The sequence below is a fragment of the Columba livia genome, chromosome 3 (genome assembly GCF_036013475.1).
Source record: "Columba livia isolate bColLiv1 breed racing homer chromosome 3, bColLiv1.pat.W.v2, whole genome shotgun sequence".
In the NCBI taxonomy this organism is placed as follows: Eukaryota; Metazoa; Chordata; class Aves; order Columbiformes; family Columbidae; genus Columba; species Columba livia.
Window position 1 is genome coordinate 44547684 of NC_088604.1, and position 22711 is coordinate 44570394.

The following is a 22711-nucleotide window of genomic DNA, read 5'->3' on the forward strand; positions in this document are numbered from 1 at the left end:
TGCTTATTTTTATTTCCTGAAGTGAGTTTTCACAAAATGCTTAAATAATGCTTATTTAGTGCCTCGAAGATCAAGAACCATGTGTACTTCAGTATTAGTATTAACTTAGTGGTTCAGCCCAGCTAGAATTTCTTCTGAAAAGCCAGTTCAAGTAACTGCTTTTTTTTTTTCCACTTCGCTATATGTATATGTCTTTATAAATTTTAAAAAGGCACTAATCATTGAGTCTCCCATTGCTATCTTTTGATTCCCACAGCTCCAAAAACTCTGTCTTTATAAGTGTAATCTGTTCTTATTTTTCATTTCAGTTGTGTGTATTTGTACAAACAGAAAATGTAAGCCTGTAGTTTAAAGATTTTTTTGCACAGTGACTCCATCTCCCCACTGTGGCAAAAAGTGCTGAACACCTAATAATTGTTTTGTGTGCATTGGTTTCACCTTTCTCCCCTGGTTTTCATTAGGTTCTGAACTCATGCCCAAAGCCCTCTCCACCAGGATAGTGGGAGGCATTTGGTGGTTTTTCACACTTATCATCATTTCCTCGTACACTGCTAACCTAGCCGCCTTTCTGACAGTGGAACGTATGGAATCCCCTATTGATTCTGCTGATGATTTGGCCAAGCAGACAAAGATAGAGTATGGTGCAGTTGAAGATGGAGCAACCATGACTTTCTTCAAGGTAAGCTTTATATTCTATTTGAAAAGATCCTATATCCTGATTGTGGGGGAAAGTTTGTGCACCTTGATGAGGAGCAACTGATCAATTTCTACTGCTGTCAAAACCATCTGAAAGTCACTTTTTTGAGGATTTGCAAGATAACAAAGGAAGCAAATGCAAAATCTGTCATGGGAAAACAAGCAAATTTCTTTGATGGTTTTCGCTTAAAAATGTGAGTTTATAGCAGTGGAGTAGGTGAAGAAACATTAATATTTTGCTCAGACAGATCTCCTATAGCTGCGTACAAGAATGAGTTTTGTTTGATTAGGAGTTATAGTTTCAATTCAATAACATTACACTTAATCATAGTCTTTGTTCAATCAACTAGACTCTACACTAAGTATATTAGTGGCTTGAATGAGAATAACCTTTTGGACTTTGTATTTTTGAGAACCTTTCAGATGAATTTTGGTGTCCATATAAAAAACCCTTAGATTCTTGCAGTTTTTCTGTTCCTTTTAACCTGTTACTAAGATCATTCAATTTGAAATATAGTGAAATATGCTGCTGGATTAGACATACATTTTTCTTTTCTAGCTTCATCAAACATCTAAGTGGTTTTAAATTAGTGAGAAATATGCATGAAGTGAGAGAGGATGATTTGTTCTATAGCTCCTTGTGTTTGGTAGCAAAGAGATGCCTCAGACCTTCCAAAGAGAGAGGGGTTTAACAGTATCGGTCTGATCTTTGGTACATTTTGAAGGCTTTCAGGTAGTATTTTCTGGCAAACTGAGGTCCAAGGTAACTTGTAAACTGGTACAGAAATTGAAGAATGCATGCTCAGTTCCCCTCGTTGGATTCGGGGAGTACAAAATTTGTTTGGGTGTCAAGGCTAAATAGTCACTATTTAATCTTATGACCTTAGATCCAATCAAAGTGTACACATAGTTTTAATTAAAAAAATAATAATTATAGGGCTTTCAGCTTCTTCTTAGAAATGAAAATCAGTTCAACTTCACTCAGAATGTTGTCACCTGTTTAACTCATAGCATACATTGGGAAGGTTCTGAGTATTTTCCGCAGAATACTTGTTGGAAAAGGAGCTGATGAAGTTAATAGAAGAAACTATTCAATTAAGGGTCTCTTGATGTCAGGACATGTGAAGTAGTTAAAAGAAACAACACTGAAAGTTTAAAGACAGGGTTTTAGAAGAGTGAAAATTACTTAAGTCTCAGGACATAAAGAAATGACACAAGGTATTTACCACATTACTAGGAAACACTATAGGGCTTTAATTTCATTTCTGTCTGGCAGAAAACTTTGAACTAGTTCTAATTCAGATTTTAACTGTAGACTCTCAAATATTAGGAAACAAGTTTAGATTAGCAGTGTCTTTCTTCCTGGTTGGCAGAAGCATTTTTCTCTGCATCTTCTTACCTTTTAGTTATCATTCTCCATGCCCTTAATTTTCTCTCCTTCTTTTTTGTATGTGCTTTATGTGGGCTTTTTAAGTGCACAGAGACTATTTCTCTGGATGTTTTTCCCCTATGCATATTAATATAATGCTCCCTTTTCAGCACAGCTCTTCCTTTCTGCTTTTTTTTTTTTCTTCTATTTTTATTTATCTAGATATATTTTATGTTTCAGCTAGCATATTGTATCCAAGAAATAGACAGGATTTAGTTCTAATAAAATAGCAATTGCATATCCTGCATAGAAGTTTTTTATTGGCAGTTGAAATAATGCAGATTTATATACAACAGAATCATGGCGTCAAATCAAGTAATTTGGTATTGCTTTCAGTATATTGATGAATTTTCCTTCTTCATTATGAATGAAAAAAGAAATTGGTATGAGACACAGGTTTTCTTTATTCAGCTGATACATTTTAGGTCAAATTAAAGTCTATTCTGTTGAAGAAACATATTTTCTGGGTTTTATGTGTAAACATATCATGGTTAATAAGTGCTTTGTGAGAAGAAAATGCACTGATATTTAAGAATTTATTTTCCAACTAGCAACCAACTAATTACAAATATTATTCTGATGTCTACTGTATTAACTAGTAGTATGTAAATTAATTAGTATTAATTACCTAATGCAATGGATCCAAACCTAAGCATTAGAAGTAGCTATAACTGTTCTTTTAATTCAACTGATAGGCCAAAATCATGTTCAAAAAGAAAAGTAAATGGAAACTATATAATCTCATTGGATTCATTCAGTATCTGGAGCAACTTCCAAGTGGAAACCAAAGTTTGCCTGATGTAAATGTTATTCACTAGAGCTACCTATGTAAGGAATACAATCTAATTAAATATGTATTTCATGAAAGATAAACCAAAACATTTGTATACAGTCTATCTGTTAGAGTTAACTAGATGGTAAAATTACGTATTTTTGCCTAATGAGGCTGAGTTATCAGAAAATAGAATACTATAGTTCTGGTCAACACAGTATATCTGTATTTGTGTGTTTTCAAAATATAGAATCATAGAATGGTTTAGGTTGGAAGGGACCTTAAAGATCATCTAGTTCAAACACCCTTGTCACAGTCAGGGATACTTTCCACTAGACCAGGTTGCTCAAAGCCCCATACAACATTTCCAGGGATGGGACATCCACAACCTATCTGGGCAGCCTGTTTCAGTGCCTCACCACCCTCACAGTGAAAAATTTCGTCCTTATATCTAATCTAAACCTACCCTCTTTCAGTTTAAAGCCATTATCCCTTGTTCTACCACTACATGCCTTTATAAAAAGTCTCTCCTCCAGCTTTCTTGTAGGTTGTCTTTAGGTACTGGAAGGCTGCTCTCCTTGGAGCTTTCTCTTCTCCAGGTTGAACAACCCCAGCTCTCTCAGCATCTTCACAGGAGAGGTATTCCAGCCGTCTGGTCATCTTTGTGGCCTTCTCTGGACCTGGTCCAACAGATCTAGATCCTTTGTATGCTGGGGACTTGAGAACTTGACAAAGTACTCCATGTGGGTTCTCATGAGAGCAGAGTAGAGGGGTCTGCTGATCATGCTTCTTTTGATGCCACAGTTTTGATGATACAGTTGGCTTTCTGGGCTGCAAGAGCACATTGCCAGGTCATGTTGAGCTTCTCATCAACCAACACCCCTAAGTCCTTCTCCATAGGGCTGCTCTCAATCCCTTCATCTCCTAGGCTGTATTTGTGCTTGGGATTGCCCCAGCCCATGTGGAGGATCTTGTGCATGTCCTTGTTGAACTTCATGAGGTTTGCATGGTCCTACCTCTCAAACTTGTCTTCTCTTTTGTTTTAGCAAATTGCTTCAGGAATGTAATTTCCTTATACAAAGAAAATTAAAATGCAAGAAAAGACTTTAAAACAAGACTGTAAGTGGAATTGTCTTAAATTGCCTTAAAAGGTACTTAAATTGCTTTAAGAGATGTTACTAGAGTTGAACAGCTCATAGATACTACTACTACTAAACAATAATATGAAAAGCACTTAAAACCAGGAAACTGATAAAGGAAGACAAAAACTATCAGAAAAACATCTTAAATGACAGAAGTAACACTGGATGTAGATACTATAGAAAAACATAAACAGTATAGAAAAGACAGAAGGGTTGCATATGTTTTCTGCATTGTGTGTAAAAAACAACCAAAAAAACCCAAGCAAAACAAACAAACAAACAAAAAACCATCAGGATAAACATTCACATTTTAAATTCCTTTCAGAAAACTTTCTTTTTTTTTAATCAGTTTATGTTAAAGGAGGGTTTGAAATGGTATATATTTTATTCTCTGATATATAGACAAGTGAATATCAAGTAGGAAATAACACTGCCTTTCTTTATGGCATTAGAGAAACTATTAATGAACCATTGTGTCCTGTTCTGGTGACCACACTTCAAAAATATGTTTAAAATTGGAAAGAGTTCAATTAAAGGTGAAAGAATGACTATAGGTCTGAAAATAAGCATTGTAGTTAGTGACTAATGAAGATCTGTCTGTTTAATCTGCTGAAGAGAAGGTCAAGAGGTGACTTGATCATGGTCTGTGAGTGCCTTAATGGGAATGAGACTTTGACAGCAGATGACTGTTTAAACTAACAAAAAAGGGCATAATGAGATCCAATGTTTCAAAGCTAAAGTTAGGCAAATTCAGACTAGAAATAAGGTGAGTATTTTTAAGAGTGAGAGTAACTAACCACTTGTACAGCTTATCTAGGAGTGGGCAAGATTCATCCATCACATGTAGCCTTTGTGAGAAAAATAGGTACTGCATAGGCTAAACATGTTATACTTTTGATTTAGAGGCTACTCAATGAAATAGATAGCCTCCATTATATAGGAGGTCAGATTAGATTTTGGTAGTCCCCTTCTACTTCAAAAATCTGTGAGAGTATGACTTCTGGGGGAGGTTGCACAAAGACGATTGAGAGGATAAATTTATCATCTATGTGTATGTTTTTCTTAGCTGCTTTGTTGTGTTTTAATGAGAGTGGATTGAGTAAAACAATGGCATTATATTACAACAAGAAATGAAGACACCAGATGGTTTCCTAATGTTAAATGAAATTATCATATCTTGGTAATAGTTATTAGTTCCAGTCACAATGAGGCTCGGTAGTTGCCCAGAAGACTGACAGTAATTTCTGCATAAATTATCTATATAGCAGTCCATTGAATTCTCTCTTAAAAAAACCTTTGGAACCTGGCAAAAGCTGTGTAGTACTAATACAAAAGAAGAGTGACTTTTGAAGGAGAACCTAAATGGGAATCAGGCAAACTATATTGAAGCCTGCTAAAATTAAAATCTTGGAGAGCACAGAGGATATACATTGAAAACACTGTTACCCTTGTGAGTCAAACATCTCTGTTAAATAGCTTTGATAAGAAAAGTAGAATGTTGTCTCCAGAGGTTTATTAGATCCTCCAGTTCATTGTATGCCACCTCATGGTCTATAAGATACAACATTACAACTCCTTTTAGAAGCCAGAAAACAGAGGAAATTTTCAATACTCACTCCTCTTAAGATCTACTTACCTAGTCTGAGTAGGGAAGAAGTAGTTTTATAACTTTGGTATATGTCTGTGAGTCTGGTGGGCCATTTCATTGGGAAAAAACAAAGAAAAAATTAGTATTATCCAAGACTTAGAAGGAAAGAAATGTGAAAGTAAATTCTAAGGCATATCTGCTGCTAGACTTGTAGTTTCTACTCCTGACACATGTTTTGGTGTTTCTGAAACTGTGGAATTTTTTCCTTTCTCTTGACTGCTTTAGTCACCCTTGAGCATTTTCAATTTTCTGAAGCCTGTCTTCCTTCCTGTTTGGAATAATAAAAAAAAACCAACAAAACTATTATTTTAATTAAAGATGCCCATCTCACACTAGCTGTTCTTGGATGAAAAAAAGCTCAGATTGTTCATTGCCTCTGTTTTCTGTGGTCTCTCAGCCTATGTTTCTCAAAATTCCAGTGTCTGTTTTCTTGCTGAATGACAGTTCTGAAATAGAAAAGATCAATGTTAATTCCACCCAACTTCTACTTGTACCACAGTTCTCCATCCTCACACACAAAGTACTACAGCACATATGTAGTCTATAATTTTAAGACTTTTTTTGTCTGTGTGTGTGTGAAGTTGCTATGTACTTTTGGTTTTCACATTTTTTCATATCTCTACATTTCAGTGTATTTTTTTCTCTTTCTATGATTTTTTACAGTACCATGCACAATGGGACTTTTCTCAGTTATGGTTACTAGGCATTTGCATACCACAGAGTAAAAAACAAAGTAATTTTTCATTCTCTAATAGCAGTAGATTAGTGTCGTTACTTTTGTACCACAAATTAGAGGTCTCTTCAGTTCTCTGTGAGAGTTGTATATTTTATATCCTTGTTTTGCTGATAAGGAAGCTGAAGCACTAAAAGGGAATGCATCTTTTCTGAGATCACTTGGTGAAAGGCAGATAGAGGACTAATTCAGGAAAGGTGACTCACAGACCTTAGAATTATCTGATAGACTATTCTATTTATCATTGACATTTGCCAATTACTTTCCTTTTTTTCTTCAGGTTCTGTTTTTATATGGCAACTCTACTTTTTTACAATATTCTTCATTTCTTCCTGTACCACCTTTTCTCCACGAGGATCCATTTCAGTTCCATGGCCCCTGTTTTTAACCCTAGACACTTTATTACGACCTATCTCAGGAAATTTGGGGGAGGGGAGCAACAATTCAATGCTTACTATCTATTTTCCTCTTCTGAATTCTCAGCCTGTTTTTAAAGGAGATAGAATTAAGCTCTAGCTACACATTGCCAAATCTCAGAAATAGTTTCTTAAGTATGGAAGAAGGAACTGTAGGAGAATTTTCTCATTGCTTGCAACTGGAGTACAAGTGACAGATCCCCTGACATAAAACAAAGAATAGCAGGAAATATAAAGGTTTGAATGCCATTCATTTGTAATGAGTGATGCTGGTATTGGCACTCATAAAGCCAGTATAACTTCAGTGGGTTTTTTCAAACCTGGGTTTGAACATTACAATAGGTAAACGACATTTATCTGTTTAATAAATAAATACACATGTACAAGCACATGGGCATATACACACATAGATCCTCTAGTTGAATGCTGCAAATAAAACAGCATGAAGTTTAGCAGTGTCTATCAATTATTTGGTGGAATTATTGCAAGTCAAAGATGAAAGAAGGACACAACTTCTAAGCTTCTCAAATATTCACTGACAATGACTAATGGAAAGCAATGTATTGAGTCCCAGCCTCTATGTGCTGATCTGGATAATGCTTAAATATAATTGGTAGCAGATACCACAGATGCATGCTCAGTTTGCTTTCAAATTATTTCACTTTATAGATACGTTGCATTTGAATGTAACAAATACACACTTGTTCTTATGCATAAAAAACATATGTGGCACTTTTGATTAAAAAGGGAATTGAATATAAATACCATGTAATTTTTTGTTCCTTCTTTTTGATCATCATGGTTTAGGCCTATCTGCTAGAAACACATACAATTGAAAGCTATTCCCTTTTCCCGTGATTATGCCCTCTGCAGGAGCACCTACTCAGTTAACCACTTCTTCTTTGAATGTACAAAAAAAAGCAGGCACAGTTGCAAACCTGTAAAGCCGGGTCTGTGGTTGCTCCATATACTTCTAAGAACTGAATCTGCATTGATAGAGTCTGTGAGGATGAGATACAGGCTTTATCCAGAGACTTTGAAACACCTCTGCCTCACTGAGTTCTACTTATCTCTTTAAAAGATCAAGGAAACTAGGTAGAGGTAGGTAGGCTAGATGATGCATTAACACAGGCTATGATAAGTGCAGCAGTACACTTGAATTCTACATAGAAGAAATTCTGATAAATTTGGTACCATTAAGTTATTTAAGGTGAACTGTCATAAATATGAGGGCAGAAAGCAGAACTAATTCCCATAAAGGGCCTAATTCCAACCAACTCTAGAGGTACTGGGACAAAGTGACTGAAATGGTTTAATGCTGTCTTGACCCTTCTCCCTACTCTGAGGTTGTCAGAGCCGTTAGTGTTCCTGTAGTAAACAGGAGCATATGTTTGTCTGTCTGTTGCATCTCAGTGCTGAGGCATGAAACTAAAAATAGATAGAATGTGGTAGAAATCCACTACCATTCCACTCATGCCTTTGTCCATGTCTTCTCCATTTCCTTTCCCCACTCCTCATACCATTTTCCCCTGTTCCTACATTATGGGCTGGAAAAGATGAACAAAAGGACTAGTCAGCTTTTCATTTCTGCAAAGATTTATAACGCATTATGCCATATATCTACATAGTTAGCACTCTTTACAAGCTGTGGGATAACATGTGATATTCATGAATAAGTATGCTCCAAAATCAGGAGATTCGTATTTATCATTTACACCTGTCGCCAGCTACAGCTCTTAGAAACTGATGAAACATGTATAAATGCTTTTTGAGGTCCTCTCAAAGAAATATATATATCTTTCCACTGAAATCTAGATTATTCATTCACAATGATTAAAATACTAAATAAAATCATTAACACATGAATTGAGGTCTCCATTAGTTATTTTTGAAAGGAAGTCAAAGAAAAACATCAAAGATGAAGTAAAAGTTGACATTAGGAAAAAGCTTCTCAGCATCTGTTTATGCCTTGCCCCAAATATTCATAGGAGAAAATGTTTTATGCTGATCTCCTCACAGAAATCTCAGGTGAGCTAAACTGTGTAACCTATGGTCCCATCTGGCTTTCCTGTTCGATAAGTATTTCTCAGTGTAAATAAAATGTAAATCTAAAAGGAACATATCAGTAAGAAGCTGACATTTTTGTTATTTTTGAAAATTCCATCTGACAAAAATATACATTAATTAGTGCACAAGCAATAATGATCCATACTGTAGGTACATGTTGAGGTTTGCCTGAATAGAACTGGCTTGGATAGAAATACAGCATAGAAGAAATCAGAGCCCAGAGGGGAAAAAAATTACAAATTTACTGTGCATTTATGTAAAGACAGTCAAGCTTGATAGTATACAAATATTATCCAAACCATACTTTGAGTCCTAAATAATTGTGTCAGAAAATTTTAACAGCAAAAGACAGGAATTTCTACAAATGTAGCTGATTCAGATGAATGTTATAACCTAGGTATCCAAAAAATAACTTTGTAGTTAAGAGAAATCCATTTTTGTTGTTGTTGTTGTTGTTATTTTTTTTGAGAATAAATACGGATGCCACTAAAGACAAGAAAAGTAGGGGCTTTTTCCTTTGAAGTCAGATGGAGTTTAATCACTATTAATCACTGCAAATTGCTTTTGGCCATATCTCTCAATAGCTTTTTTGATGTGTTATTTTGGGATCAAATTAAACCAGTCTAACTGTGAGTAGTCCAACCTCTTTTCTGGCCTTCAACCACAAGCTCTGTTGGCTCTACACATCACAGAGCTGTAGCAAGAATCAGCCCAGCTTTCTGATCCAACTGAAAATGAATCTTTTGTTGTTGTTGCATGTTTACTTTTCAGTTGTGAAGAAAGCTGCTCTGGCTGCTATTATAGAATGTGAGTACTGATGTGAGGGAAGCAGAGGGTGTCGTTTTTCATGGCAGGATGATCTTGTATCACCCTGCTAAATGTGAAATCCACTGGGAATCCACACCCTTTGGGAAGTGAGTTGTGTTGCCTAGACTTTCAGAGGTGTGAGGATGAGAAAATCAGCAGCAATTGCTGACACTTTCAGAATGTATGTTGTCCTTAAATACTATTGTAGTGTTTTTTTAACATTTTGTTTCCTTTTTCTCACCTTCGCTTTCTGGCCTCCTCAGGGCCTGTAATGGCACTGTTGATAGGATCAGGTTTAAGAGAATGACTGAACTATGGGTTCTGATCATAGGTTTAGTTACAAGGCTTTTTCCTCAGAAATGCATAACCTACTTGCTATCTAGTCTTATCACCTTTCTCTGCTGCTCCTGCTGCTTTCCCTCAGGAGGTAGGGCAACAACACTTTCCTTTTCTCTTCTCAGCTTTTTTTTCTCTTTATGTCTGTCCTTAGATCATGAGAAAGGTGAGAAACAGAACTGAGCTAGATCATAGAGAATCCTTAAACTGCAAACAGCATTCTGTATGAGAGAGAGGTTTCAGAGTTAGGGTTTGTTTAGGAAATTGGGAGTACATCTGAGAACATTTTTAACTATCAGAGTTTGAAAAAAAAATCACCTTACTCTTCAAAGCAAATAGATCTGTCACCAAGTAGAGATGTAAAGTTTGTAGATTTGATCTATGGCTCAACCTGGGAATGTGATTCAGAAACAATTCTCCGGAGTGTTCTGTCTCTCAGTTTAGCCAGTTTTGTGTGAGAGCTTGCCATATGAGCAGCCTTCAGTGTTGAGTTCCTGCCCATTCAAGCAGCCTGAAAGCCTCATTTCATTAGCAGAGCTGAACTCTTGGTTCCGCCTTGTCAGCTTATATATGATACTACCGAGGTGTTGTCCAACTGTATTAGCATTATATTGTGTAGAGAAATATTTTCAGTGCCAGAATTGCCCTGGATGCCACCTAAAATCTTACTATGCTGATGAATTTCTTCTCCAGAGTTATTCATTGCTCCAAACAGAATGCTTGTCAAAAATGGTTAAACCATTCTTTTTGCAATACACCTATGGTCATAATTACATAAGCTTTATTTGATATGGATGCCTATTAAGCTTTTTTCAGTACCCATTCATTAATTGAACTTGTACTTGATGTATTCAAAATCCTTAGTCTACACAATATAAATTACTGATTTACACAGAAAACATACTAAACCATGTTTTGGAATCACGGGACCATGCTATCATTCAGGTTGGAAAAGACCTTTAAGGTCATTGAGTCCAACCACCAACCTAACATTACAAATAAGTTATTACATGAATTTTGTTGTAAATGTGATTTGAGAGGAGTTTGGGAGCTTTTATTATATTAATACATACTATTAGGAAACTAGGCATTTTAAAATTTAGTAAAGGATGTAGTATTGTTTACCTTAAAATGTTTGCAGTTGAGTAGTTAATTTTGCATTTGAGAATTGAAATCAGCTCCCCTAAACAACCTGTAAAACACAGCAAACATTCTGGAGGCCTTTGAAGTCTTGAAGTTTTTGGTCTTTCTTTGAAGAACTTTTACTTTCTTACGCAACAGAAGGCCAGTGGTAAAATAGAAACTGTTCTGTTCCTATTTCTTTTGCTCTTACTCTCTTTCTATTTCACAGAATCACAGAATGTTAGGGATTGGAAGGGACCTCAAAAGATCATCTAGTCCAATCCCCCTGCCGGAGCAGAAACACCTAGAAGAGGTTACACAGGAAGGCATCCAGTCAGGTTTTGAATATCTTCAGAGTAGGTGACTCCACAACCCCCTGGGCAGCCTGTTCCAGTGTTCTGTCATCCTCACTGTGAAGAAGTTTCTTCTCAAATTTAAGTGGAACCTCTTGTGTTTCAGTTTGAACCTATTACCCCTTGTCCTACCGTTGGCTGTCACCGAGAAGAGCCTGGCTCCATCCTCATGACACTCACCCTTTATATATTTATACACATTAATAAGGTCACCCCTCAGTCTCCTCTTCTCCAAGCTAAAGAGACCCCCTCAGCCTTTCCTCATAAGGGAGATGCTCCACTCCCTAGATCATCTTTGTGGCTCTGCACTAGACTCCCTCCAGCAGTTCCCTGTCCTTCTTGAACAGAGGGCCCCAGAACGGGACACAATATTCCAGATGTGGTCTCACCAGGGCAGAGTAGAGGGGAAGGAGGACCTCTCTCGACCTACTAACCACCCCCCTTCTAATACACCCCAGGATGCCACTGACCTTCTTGGCCACAAGGGCACAGCGCTGGCTCATGATCATCCTGCTGTCCACCAGGACCCCCAGGTCCTTTTCCCCTACGCTGCTCTCTAATAGGTCATTCCCCAGCTTATACTGGAACCTGGGGTTGTTCCTACCCAGATGCAAGACATTTTCCCTTGTTATATTTCATTAAATTTTTCCCTGCCCAACTCTCCAGCCTGTGCAGGTCTCACTGGATGGCAGCACAGCCTTCTGGCATGTCAGCCACTCCTCCCAGCTTGGTGTCATCAGCAAACTTGCTCATAGTACACTCTATTCCCTCATCCAAGTAATTGATGAATATATTGGATAATACTGATCCCAGTACTGACCCTTGAGGCACTCCACTAGATACAGGCCTCCAAACTAGACTCTGCCCCATTGACCACATTTATACAAGAGATATTTACCTCCCTTGAATCACAAGGAATCTTCCAAAACTCTTAAGTAGCTTCTATGACATGCCTGATAGAAGTTTCATGCTCTTTTGTATGTTTCTACTTTCCTTAAAGGAACTTTCTGTGAAGAAGGAAGACCAAACATTTTCTGTGATTTCTTGGGAAGGGTCTTCTTTCAGCCTTTTACCTTGTTTTGTGAAGAAGCTCTGAGAATAGCTTCTTTCATGCTAGAATTTCTATCTAAGCCTATCTAGGTGATTATTGTTCAAGTGTATCTTTATTCAGGTCCAATTGCTGAGGAATTTACTTGGACTGAACAAAAAAGCCCAGTTTAGTTCCTTAATTTATTTCATAACTACACCTAGTATTTCTGATGCAGCTTTTGTTCCTTGAAATAGAGATGCTGAACATAGTTCATTATAGATGTGCAATCCAACAATGTTATTCTAGTCAGTGGTTTGGCTACCCATAAAATCAGAAGCAGCAGCAGAGGAAACACTGAAATTTCAGTTATAGCTTCCTTTTCCAGTGACAGGTGTCTCATGCAAGAAGTCTTTATTCTGAGATTAAGAGAGAATTTGGCTTTCTCAGGTCAGATCTTCAAAGATGAAAGGGGGATTAAAGAGAAACTTTAAGGTTCGTCTCATCAGCAATATTGAGGCCATTATTTTTTACATTTTTATTCAGCTAATAGTGGATTTCTGGATTTATTTTCAAGTTGAGCTTGACTTCTAAGTAGTCCAAACAATTTTTTTAACATATCCAAAAAACATTAAGACTCTTGGTATAATCTTCAGGTCTTCAGTTTTCCTTTCAGAAATACAGAATTCGATAAGTTGAATCTCTAAATTTTAGTGGAATAAATCTAACAGCAAAACCACTAGAACCTACAAGGGTTGAAGTTGTAACACCATGTGATATGAGATTTTCTTTTTTTTATTTTTACATTTGTTGATGATAGTGATGGAATAAAATCCATAAAAGCCCCCTGTAACTATATTTGTCTTTTTTTTTTTATATTATATTTTATTATATTATATTGCATTACACAAACCCTATTTTAATAATATAGTTAACCATTAATGTAGCTTCATAGGTAAAGTGCGTAGCAAAGGTAATTTATTATTCTTTTATAAATATAAGGATTGTAAAACAAAGCATGGCATCCTTAAAATGATAATGAGTAAAACCAGGAATAAGTCATATTCCTGAAATTTCTCAAAATGCATGGAATATATTGGTGGATTTGTAAAGAAAAAAAATCCCAACTGTTGACTGAGAGCATTCAATAGAAAAGTATAATATGATCACGTGTTTTGGTCTCAAAGCCAGAAAGCAGCCCCCTCAGGTGATTTGTTTTACTGGGGAAGATACAGTTTTTGAAAGACATAGGGGAGGTATCTCCCCACACCAAAATGTAGATACCTGCTGTCCCTTCAAGTACCCGCCTAGTTGCCTTTTAGTGGCACTGGAAAGAAACTGACGGAAAACTAGAAAGCAGTTCTTCCATACTGTTTTAGGTAACTCCCTTAGACGGACAGCATTCTCCAGAATTACTGAACTTTTCCCATTGACTGTAGTCAATAAGCTTAGATTAGTACCTTGGTCTAGATGCTTAATTTGTGCGTGGCTGCAAGTATGTAAGATGCATCTTATCACATTTCTGGTCACTGTTTAAGTGCTAGGCAAATTTCATATATGTATAAACTGCAGTATGAATGCAGGGAATGTCTGTGATTAATTAATATTACAAGGAATAATACAAATAATTCTATTTCCGTAGTAAAACTGACTGACTTAACTAGTATTGTGGGCATATTTATTTTAGATTATTGGTTTAATGGCCATGAAGAGTTTCTTTTTTTATACATTGGCACTGAAATAAACACACAATAACAACAACAACAAAGAGAAAAACTGTGGAGAGTTTTTACCAGAAAGAGTTTTTGGCTGTGTGCTATGAACAAGCCAGCGCTTGATGTGGCTGTGGTGCAGGCTAGCACCTGCACGGAGTTTTTTCCTAGAGACACCAAAGACTGAAAGGAAGTAAACAGAAGCTGGTCTGCCCTCAACCCAGGCTGCAGGAAGGGCACTGTCATCACTGCGCGTGAACAGCTCGTGGACAGTGCCCTGCAGCTAATCACCATAGACGGAGGGACGCGTGACTGCAGAGAGCAACCAATCGTTGCCTGTGTTTGTCGCGTGGCCACTAAGTATAGAGTATATAAGTGTTGGAAAAACGTGGTCTGGCAGACATTGATATTCAGTGTTGTTAAGAGTTCATTAAAGAGTATTGATGTTAAATTCATATTGAATTACACTCATTACTCTCGCCGGCCCGCCCGTCCGTGCTCAAAGAGGTCCTGCCAGCAATTTTGCATTATCCACATCATACGTCAAAAAATGTCTTCCAAATAATAGAAGAAGTTCACACTTTGGCTTACAGTCTGAGTTAGACTGTGGCCAAATTTCTGTTCTGTGTTTGTAAACATCATATTTAAAAATATTGAACTGGTAACTTCCTAAACATAAGCCAGTGATTGCAAAAGCCTGCCTTTCAAAAAAAAAAGTAAAAATAACAAACAAGAAACACAATCCACCATTTCGCTTTGTTCATGTGACTCCATATGCTTGATCATATTAAAGGTTTAATACATTTATCCTCCACCAGGAGAGCAGGTGTTGCTGTGTCATCTGCTGTATAACTTGTCATTTCTTCATTTATGGTTTAATTATTTTTTTTTTTTTTAATTAAATTAGAGTGACAGGTACAGGCTTTTGGTCTGTGGACCAGTAATGTGTTTGCATTTTTTGCATATTTCCTTGGAACCTGTGGTAATCTTGACATATTCTGTGTCAGAATTTTTGTAGAAACTTGTCGAGGGTTTAGATTGCGGGGTGACAATAAAACCCTGGCAGATGTATTGTTAACACCCTCTCCCCTCCACTTTCCCCTTTTTGCCCCTCCCTCTCCCCCCCCCCCCCCCCACTCAGGACAGGTGATCGGGAGGGAAAGAAGGACAGAGAGAAGAGAGTTGGAAAAATTAACAATGTTTTACTAATGCTACTAAAAAGAATTGAGAAAATAATACAAAATATACAAAACCAATCTTGAAAGTCTCAGCAACTGCAGAGCCGGCAACCAAAGTCCTGGATTAGACTCTGCAGCCAATCGGAGCTGGATTCAGTCTCTCACTAGGCCTCAGTTTGCAGGGACGACTAGCAAGGTCCTCTCCTAATGTCGGCCATAAGGAAAAAAGGGAAAAGGGACAAGATCCTTGTGATCTCGCACTTTTATATGAAGTATTCAGGTGAATGGAATGTTATACACAGTTGGTCAGTTTCTTGGTCACTTGTTTCTCGTTGCCCCTCTCGCGAGATGTCCATCCGTGCTTATCAATAAGTTTGCATTCCGTTGCTAGGTTTACCAAAAACAAGTGTCTGGTTCTCTAGGAAAATGCAGTTAATTTGAAGGCTTTAGCTGACAGGCAAATTCACTAAAAGAGAAACTTGTTTTTAGCAAAACCAGGACAAAACTTTAAATCGAAGGGTACAGTTCAGCAAGTTGGGTTAACTGAATTCTTAGACATCAGGAGGTGTTAATCAAGCAGTGATGAAAAATCTGAGGATGTATACAGATTATAATTTTTAAAATCACTTCAAGCTCCTAACATGTTTGTCATCCTCTAAGATAGTATTTGGATTTCCGAAACTGTGATATGGTTTCATTTATAGCTGTTAGAGCAACTCTTAGAGCATTTAGAGGAGAGGCACCATTTGTTTGTTTGTTCTTCCTGTATTAAAAGAGAATAGCAAGAATAAGCAAGAAAAAGAATTGTCATAGTAAATTTTTAGAATATGTCATCACATTTAAGCCTGAAGATGACAACACATTGTTTCCTGTTCCTTTAATTGTACAGTCCAGTTCTATTCAAATGTTTGGGCTTCTGCATGCATAGGGGAGATTAATAGGCTGGCATAGCAAAACTAATGAACTTGTTTATAGAAAAAATAAAATTTCCCCACATAAAGGACAAACCACACCCTCTTACAGACTCTGAATTGTTAATTCTCTTTTGAAAATTTTATTTTTCTGTACTTTTGGGCTTCCTTGTTAGAAGGTGAAACAGAGAGAAAATTAATAGAATAGGATAGTATGGAATGGAATGGAATGGAATGGAATGGAATGGAATGGAATGGAATGGAATGGAATGGAATGTGTTTCAAAAAGATGAACCCATTTGAGAGCTGTTTGTGGTGAACTCAACTACAGTTACGATGTCTGTACAGCAGGTAGAAGGAATATGGAGCATTTATAAAAAAAGTTTACTAAAACTCATTAAACCATTTGTATATTTTTGTGTAATTGTAACATGTTGCCATTGTGAAACTGGGTCCATCTTTTTGAAACACCCTGTAGAAATGAATAGAATAGATTTCAGTTGGAAGGGACTTACAATGATCATCTAGTCCAACTACTTCACCAATTCAGTGCTGACCAAAAGTTAAAGGAAATTAGTAAGGGCATTGCCCAAATGTCTTACTTTTGAAGTAAGAATTTTGAAGTAAATTATTTAGACATTAAAGTAAAATGTATGAATAAATATTCATTACAAAATAATATAAATATATATACAGACATCTTTATATAGTATTACAGTTATATTGTTTGAAATGTGTTATATGTTACTGTCTTGTAAACTTTAAGGATGTATTTTTGTTTTTAGTACCAAATAAAACCAGCTGGGACCATTTTTAAAATCAAGGTCACTGGGCTAAACTCACTTTTTCCACAAATATTAGGTGGCTATACACAAGCAACCTGTTAGGAAAAGTGTTTGGCACGTACTTGATATCTCCTGGGCTATTATCTTGGGGTGGAGCCCAGATATCATTTGGGAGGATATTCCTTAAGACAGGCCAAAACTGTTACAGGCCCCATGCTAACAGATGTTATGGACAATTATAGACCTCTGTCCTGACCCTGTTTTATTAACTGTAACAGGTGAATCATAGTCTTGATTTAGATATGTTAGTGAAAATCTGTGGCAGTTTTTCTAAAATATTGCCAGTAGAATAAATTATGTCTGATTCTACTCTTTAGAAGAAAAAAATTAGGTGAAGAGATAAAAACTTCTTTCTTTTCTGTCTTGGCTCCAAATATTTTTTTTTTTCTTTAGTTGTACTGGTTCAACTTAAAGCAAATGAGTTATTATGGGAGTAATCTGTTAAAATATTTGTGCAACCTGAAAATCCTAAGTTGGAGCTATATCCTTATTTCTTCTTTCTATGTTCTTTTTATAAATAAGCTCCCATTGCTTTCAGCAGGTATTAGGTGTTTCAATGCCTTGTGAATCTAGGTTTAAAGATATAGCAAAAAAAAAAAATAAAAAGAAAAAAAAATGAGAGCTACTTCTAAGTAAGACTGTATAAAGAATGATTTGTGGTCATTACTGCTTAAGGAATTTGAAGTTTAAAGTAAAATCCAAAATGTTTTATTTGATCTTTAATTTAAACATGCAGTGCTATTCTTTTTGTCATGCTGGTGTTTCCCGCAGCATTATAAATGAGGACTATTAGATAATTGACATTACTCACTGTTTTAATTTAAAATGAAATATTTCATTAATGTAATATGTGTCAAGAAGAAATTATTTCATTTTGCTTGAAAAAATAATCTTTGAAGTCTTTTTATTCAAGGACAGCAAAACAACCATACTTTTTTCTGATATTCTCTAATGTGCATTACTGATCTGTAAATATATGTTTGGATCATATTTTAAGTGATGACTAATTTCAAGCTTATTTGCATAGTGAATACCATGTATTTTGAGATGGATTTTTTAAGTGGAACCAAGAATGACTCCTCATTTGCTTAAAAAATTCAAAACAGATCTACTTTGCATAATTTTACATAGGCAATTGTTCAGTATAAAAGGAACAAACGCTCTTCTTCGCCACATACACACATATAAATGATGACTACATGTTTGTCTGCATAACTTGCACACAGTATTTCCCCTGAAGGTATAGGAAGCACACTACTATTTTACTCCACTCCTTTTGTTGAAGAGGAAGTGGTGTCATTGAATAGAATTGCCTCATCAGACACTCTACAAAAGTGCCAAGTTGTAGCAATCAATAGGGAACTAGCAGATGTGAAAATTAGTTGGCATCAAAGAACATGAGTGGAAGAATTTCCTATGGGAAAGAAAGTGCTTCCTTACACTTTATCTATACTAAGAATACCGGTTTATCAGCTTTCAGAAAATAAGAATATTATGGCTTTCATGTCATCAGCTCTAAAAGAGTCACTTTAACAACAGCTAAAATGTTAGACAGATATCCATATAGGGATTTGTATGAAGTGATCAGATTTTATTAGTTTTAAACCAGAATGTTGCGATTTCTTCTCTCACTGAAGAAAACAGATCCAGTGCAATGAGTCTGGAAGAAGAATTGGCTCCCTGGGTGATCACAGTACTGTAGATGAGTGTAAATGCTGCTTTTGGAGCATGTTCATAGGAAACAAACAACATGTTCTCATTTCTTTAGAGCATAAATATTTAAAGACATTAGTTCAGAAAATTCTCCAGTTCGAGGCTAGCTTGGATATTTGTTTATTTTTCTAAAAAGTATAAGCAACTTTTCAATGCTTGGCCACACAGGAACTGCTACAGAAAAACTGAGTTTCAATACATCAGTCAAGTGGGTGCTCTTTAGAGAGACTGGAATACAGGGAATGGCAAAACCGAAGAGTCAGTAAACAGTGATGTTGAGCTGGCAAGTCAGTGGATCATAGTATTTGTCAGTATGAGAGTTTACAGTTGCTGATAGCAGTTGAATGCTTTTCTGAGCAAGCTGTAAATAGGAGCAGGTGTCAGTGAGGACAGAATACATTGAGGGAAATATTCACTGATGAATTATTTCATTCATTCACTTTGCAAACTTGTGATCTACTTTATTTTCAGGAAGGTGAATTGGAGATTTTGTGTGCTAGAGACTGAGCACGTGGGGGTTTTATTTTTATTTTTTTTTTTCTTTTAAAAAAATGCAACCTCTTAATCATCTATCTTTCTCTAAGAATTTTTCTTGTTACAAGGATAGATAAAAATTTCTTATAAAACATGGAAGCAATATTCTCACCTCACCAATCTTTAATTTAAAATATTGCTTATTGGAATTTCTGCCCCTAGTCTGCTCAATTAATACTTAGAGCCAATTATATTTATTGGCAATGTGGAGGAGTCAGCATTAATTATCTAAAAGTACCTTTCTCACTGAAATCCAGCATAGTTGGAAAATGAATTGTCCCTGGTCCTTGAGCTCTGTTCACACTAACAACCAAATAAATGCACTAGGGCACACACTGAATCAAAGGTTGCACTGACAGTTTAGATATTTAGTGCCAGAATGAATTTGATTTGCAGAACTAAGGGTTTTGACATTAAGAGTTTAAATGAACATCACATGGTATCTGTTGAGACTACTCTTTCGTCTTAGAATGTTGTGTAATGATATTTACAAGCAAGTTGCTTCTGCCTTCAGTGCATAGAGACGTTTGGTGACAATAAAATTATTTTGCCTTTGGCTTCAAAGTGAAGCTGTGGAATTCCTGTCATACAATAACCTAAGAACAAATATTTTATACCTCAATAAAAATAACCAAAAACATTATAAACATCTGTTAAATTATGTATTATCTTTTTACATTTTTGTTGCTTTCAAATAACGGTTTATCAAAGGAAGAAAACAGAGAGCAATAAAATTGGCAGCTGTATCTAACATGCAAAGTCCTCTACAACTTGGACTTTATTAGGTTTTTATTTAGGTAGTAATTCCATATTAGTAAGAGAGAAAATAACCTTATTTAATTACACTGGAAAAGCTAAACGTCACCTTCTTGAAGTTATGAAAAACTTTAAACGCAGGAGGCTGATATTTTAAGCCTTCTTCTTCTAATATGAGTGCACACAGACAAATCTCTCTTTCTATTGCTGTACTACAGTGCTTCTGTACTTGCTGAGAAGGAATGACACACCGTTTCAGTCAATCATATCTCCTGTGTGCACTGAGATTCAGGGTCAAGTTTACCTGTGAGATGACCTGTGAGTACTCCGACAGCTATTCAGCTACCTAAAATCTGTTTCTTTAATCAAGATTACTTTAGAAGTGTAAGACCCCCCTTGTATATTTTTAGTTCACTTATTCTATCTCTTTTATAAGAAATACTGATTACTGTGGTTTTCAGAGTGGGAAAATATTATGTGAATATGTGTAATATGGAGCATATTCTGTGTGTTTGCATAAATCCCATTAAAATCAGCATTTTGCAAGCTATTGCAAAAAAAAAAAAAAAAGACAACAAGAAAATCCATATAGACCAAAATTAGTGACAATATTTGATTGTCACTACAGGTAGGTGTCTCGTTTATTAAATATTTCAATTTAGCTAATTAGACTATAGAAACTGTATTATTTTTCACTGTAGGTCTCCTGACAGTTTTCTGAATGCAATGAGCATTTTAATTGATTACCAAAACAATAAAGTAAAAAGAATAAAGTTAAACGTATTTTCCTCAGGAATTACATTGTAGCAACACAGTAGATGATTAGGAATAGAGTTACTTCAAAGCTCAGCTGCAGGAAACCTAACACATGGATATAACCAGGTGCCATGAAGAAAAATGTTTGTCAAAAGAATCTGCTTCTGTAGTTAGTGTAGTATAAGTCTTTATCATAATCCTAAATGTAAGAAAATTTTTTCATAATCCCATGTATTATCACAAGAATTGTATTAGGTGAACTTTTGTACACTTTACAAGGACAGTGGTTTTATTGCTGCATTTTTTTAACCCCTGAACTTTGTATCCCTATGGAACTAGGTCAGTGAATTATACTGAAAGTTTCCAGATAAATACATGGGTATTAGATAATTAATTTGCAGTCATAGTCTTCTATGTACAGATACCAAAAGTTCTTTTATCTAAATTTTTACTTAAACTAATCTGTTCAGAGATCCACTTTTCCAGAAAGTTTTCTGCTAAATTGGTCCACAGAAAATACAGGAAAATTTGCTGCAGGATGTTCACAGATTATTGACGCAGAAATATACAGAATGAATACAGCAGTGCTGTTGCTCGTGCTGTGAAATGCATGCCATTAATAATTTTGGGGTATTATTACATTCACTGTATTTTACTCAAGCAAGGACCTAACAGTAACTGGGATTTGAAAGACGTCAAGGAACAAATAGGTTCTTTTATATGTCAATTTATACTGAGGAGGCAAAGAATAATGCTAGAATGTCTGCTGAGCTAATTTCCTTCTTCTAGCTCTTTTGCGGCAACTGCTGAACCATACTGCTCCTTTTGCATTGATAACATTCACCTCTGTCTTCTGGTTGTCTTTATGGTCTTGATTGTTCAAGGTCAGTTTGGTCTCTTGGCACATTCTGAAAAAATAATTCTTAGAGTTACTGCTTGTGTATAATTGTGCTTTAAATTCTACCTATAGAGAAAACTATTTTATTTCTACCATACTGCCGAAAATAATACATCATACACAACTGCACTTCCTCATGAAATTAGTATCTTGTTCTCTTCTCTGTTTACAAGACTATTATAGCATGTTCAGCCCTATGTTAACTTTAGAGACTGGCAACTCAGCTACCAATTAACTATTGTATTAGTGATAATGGCTCCTGTTGTGTTGGTTTTGTTTGATTGGTTTTTATTGTCTTACACTTGTTTGTCTCCAATATCCTAGGCACTGTATTAATGTGGATGTACATTTAAGCCATATATGTTAGTTAATTAAAATAGTTAAAATCTGCATGAAATTAGCTGTGTACTGCAATTCATGAAAGGCACAAAACCCTGAATGGAATTCCTGCAATTCACATGATGAGATGAGAAGAGGCATTAGATGCTCTGAAGCATCAGTGATTTAATTTTCATGTGGTGACAAGACTTTCCCTTTGCAGTAGAATCCCACATGTTAATGTGATGATCTGGTTACCATTTTTTGCAATAAACAAAGTTATTCAACTTTCACATGTCCAAACAACTTCTTATCACAGAAAGATTTTTTTTTCCTGCACAGTCCATCCAGGGTCTGAACAGATTTCTTGCCTCTAGCTCTTCTGGTTACTTCCTTAGCTTTGTATTGATGAAGTGAAGCTTGTACATGCTTAGTATACACAATGTATAAAGCTGTTTTATTAAAGAGACACTCGTACAGACACAAACAGCTGTAAAAAAACAAAACAAAACAAAACAAAACAATAACAACCAAAACCAACA

General features: G+C 35.9%; 1 protein-coding gene across 8 annotated transcripts in view; it reads left to right on the plus strand.

Moving 5' to 3' along the window:
- Positions 1-22711, plus strand: part of GRIK2 (glutamate ionotropic receptor kainate type subunit 2) — a 382225-nt gene that overhangs the window by 289002 nt on the left and 70512 nt on the right. For 5 of the 8 annotated variants that reach the window (XM_065055286.1, XM_065055279.1, XM_065055280.1 and 2 more), the window contains 1 exon segment: positions 462-679. Coding sequence is in view for 4 of the 8 variants with exons in the window: in XM_065055279.1 (XP_064911351.1) it covers positions 462-679 (218 nt within the window). In the remaining 4 variants the exon portion in view is untranslated. 8 annotated transcript variants of the gene reach the window in all.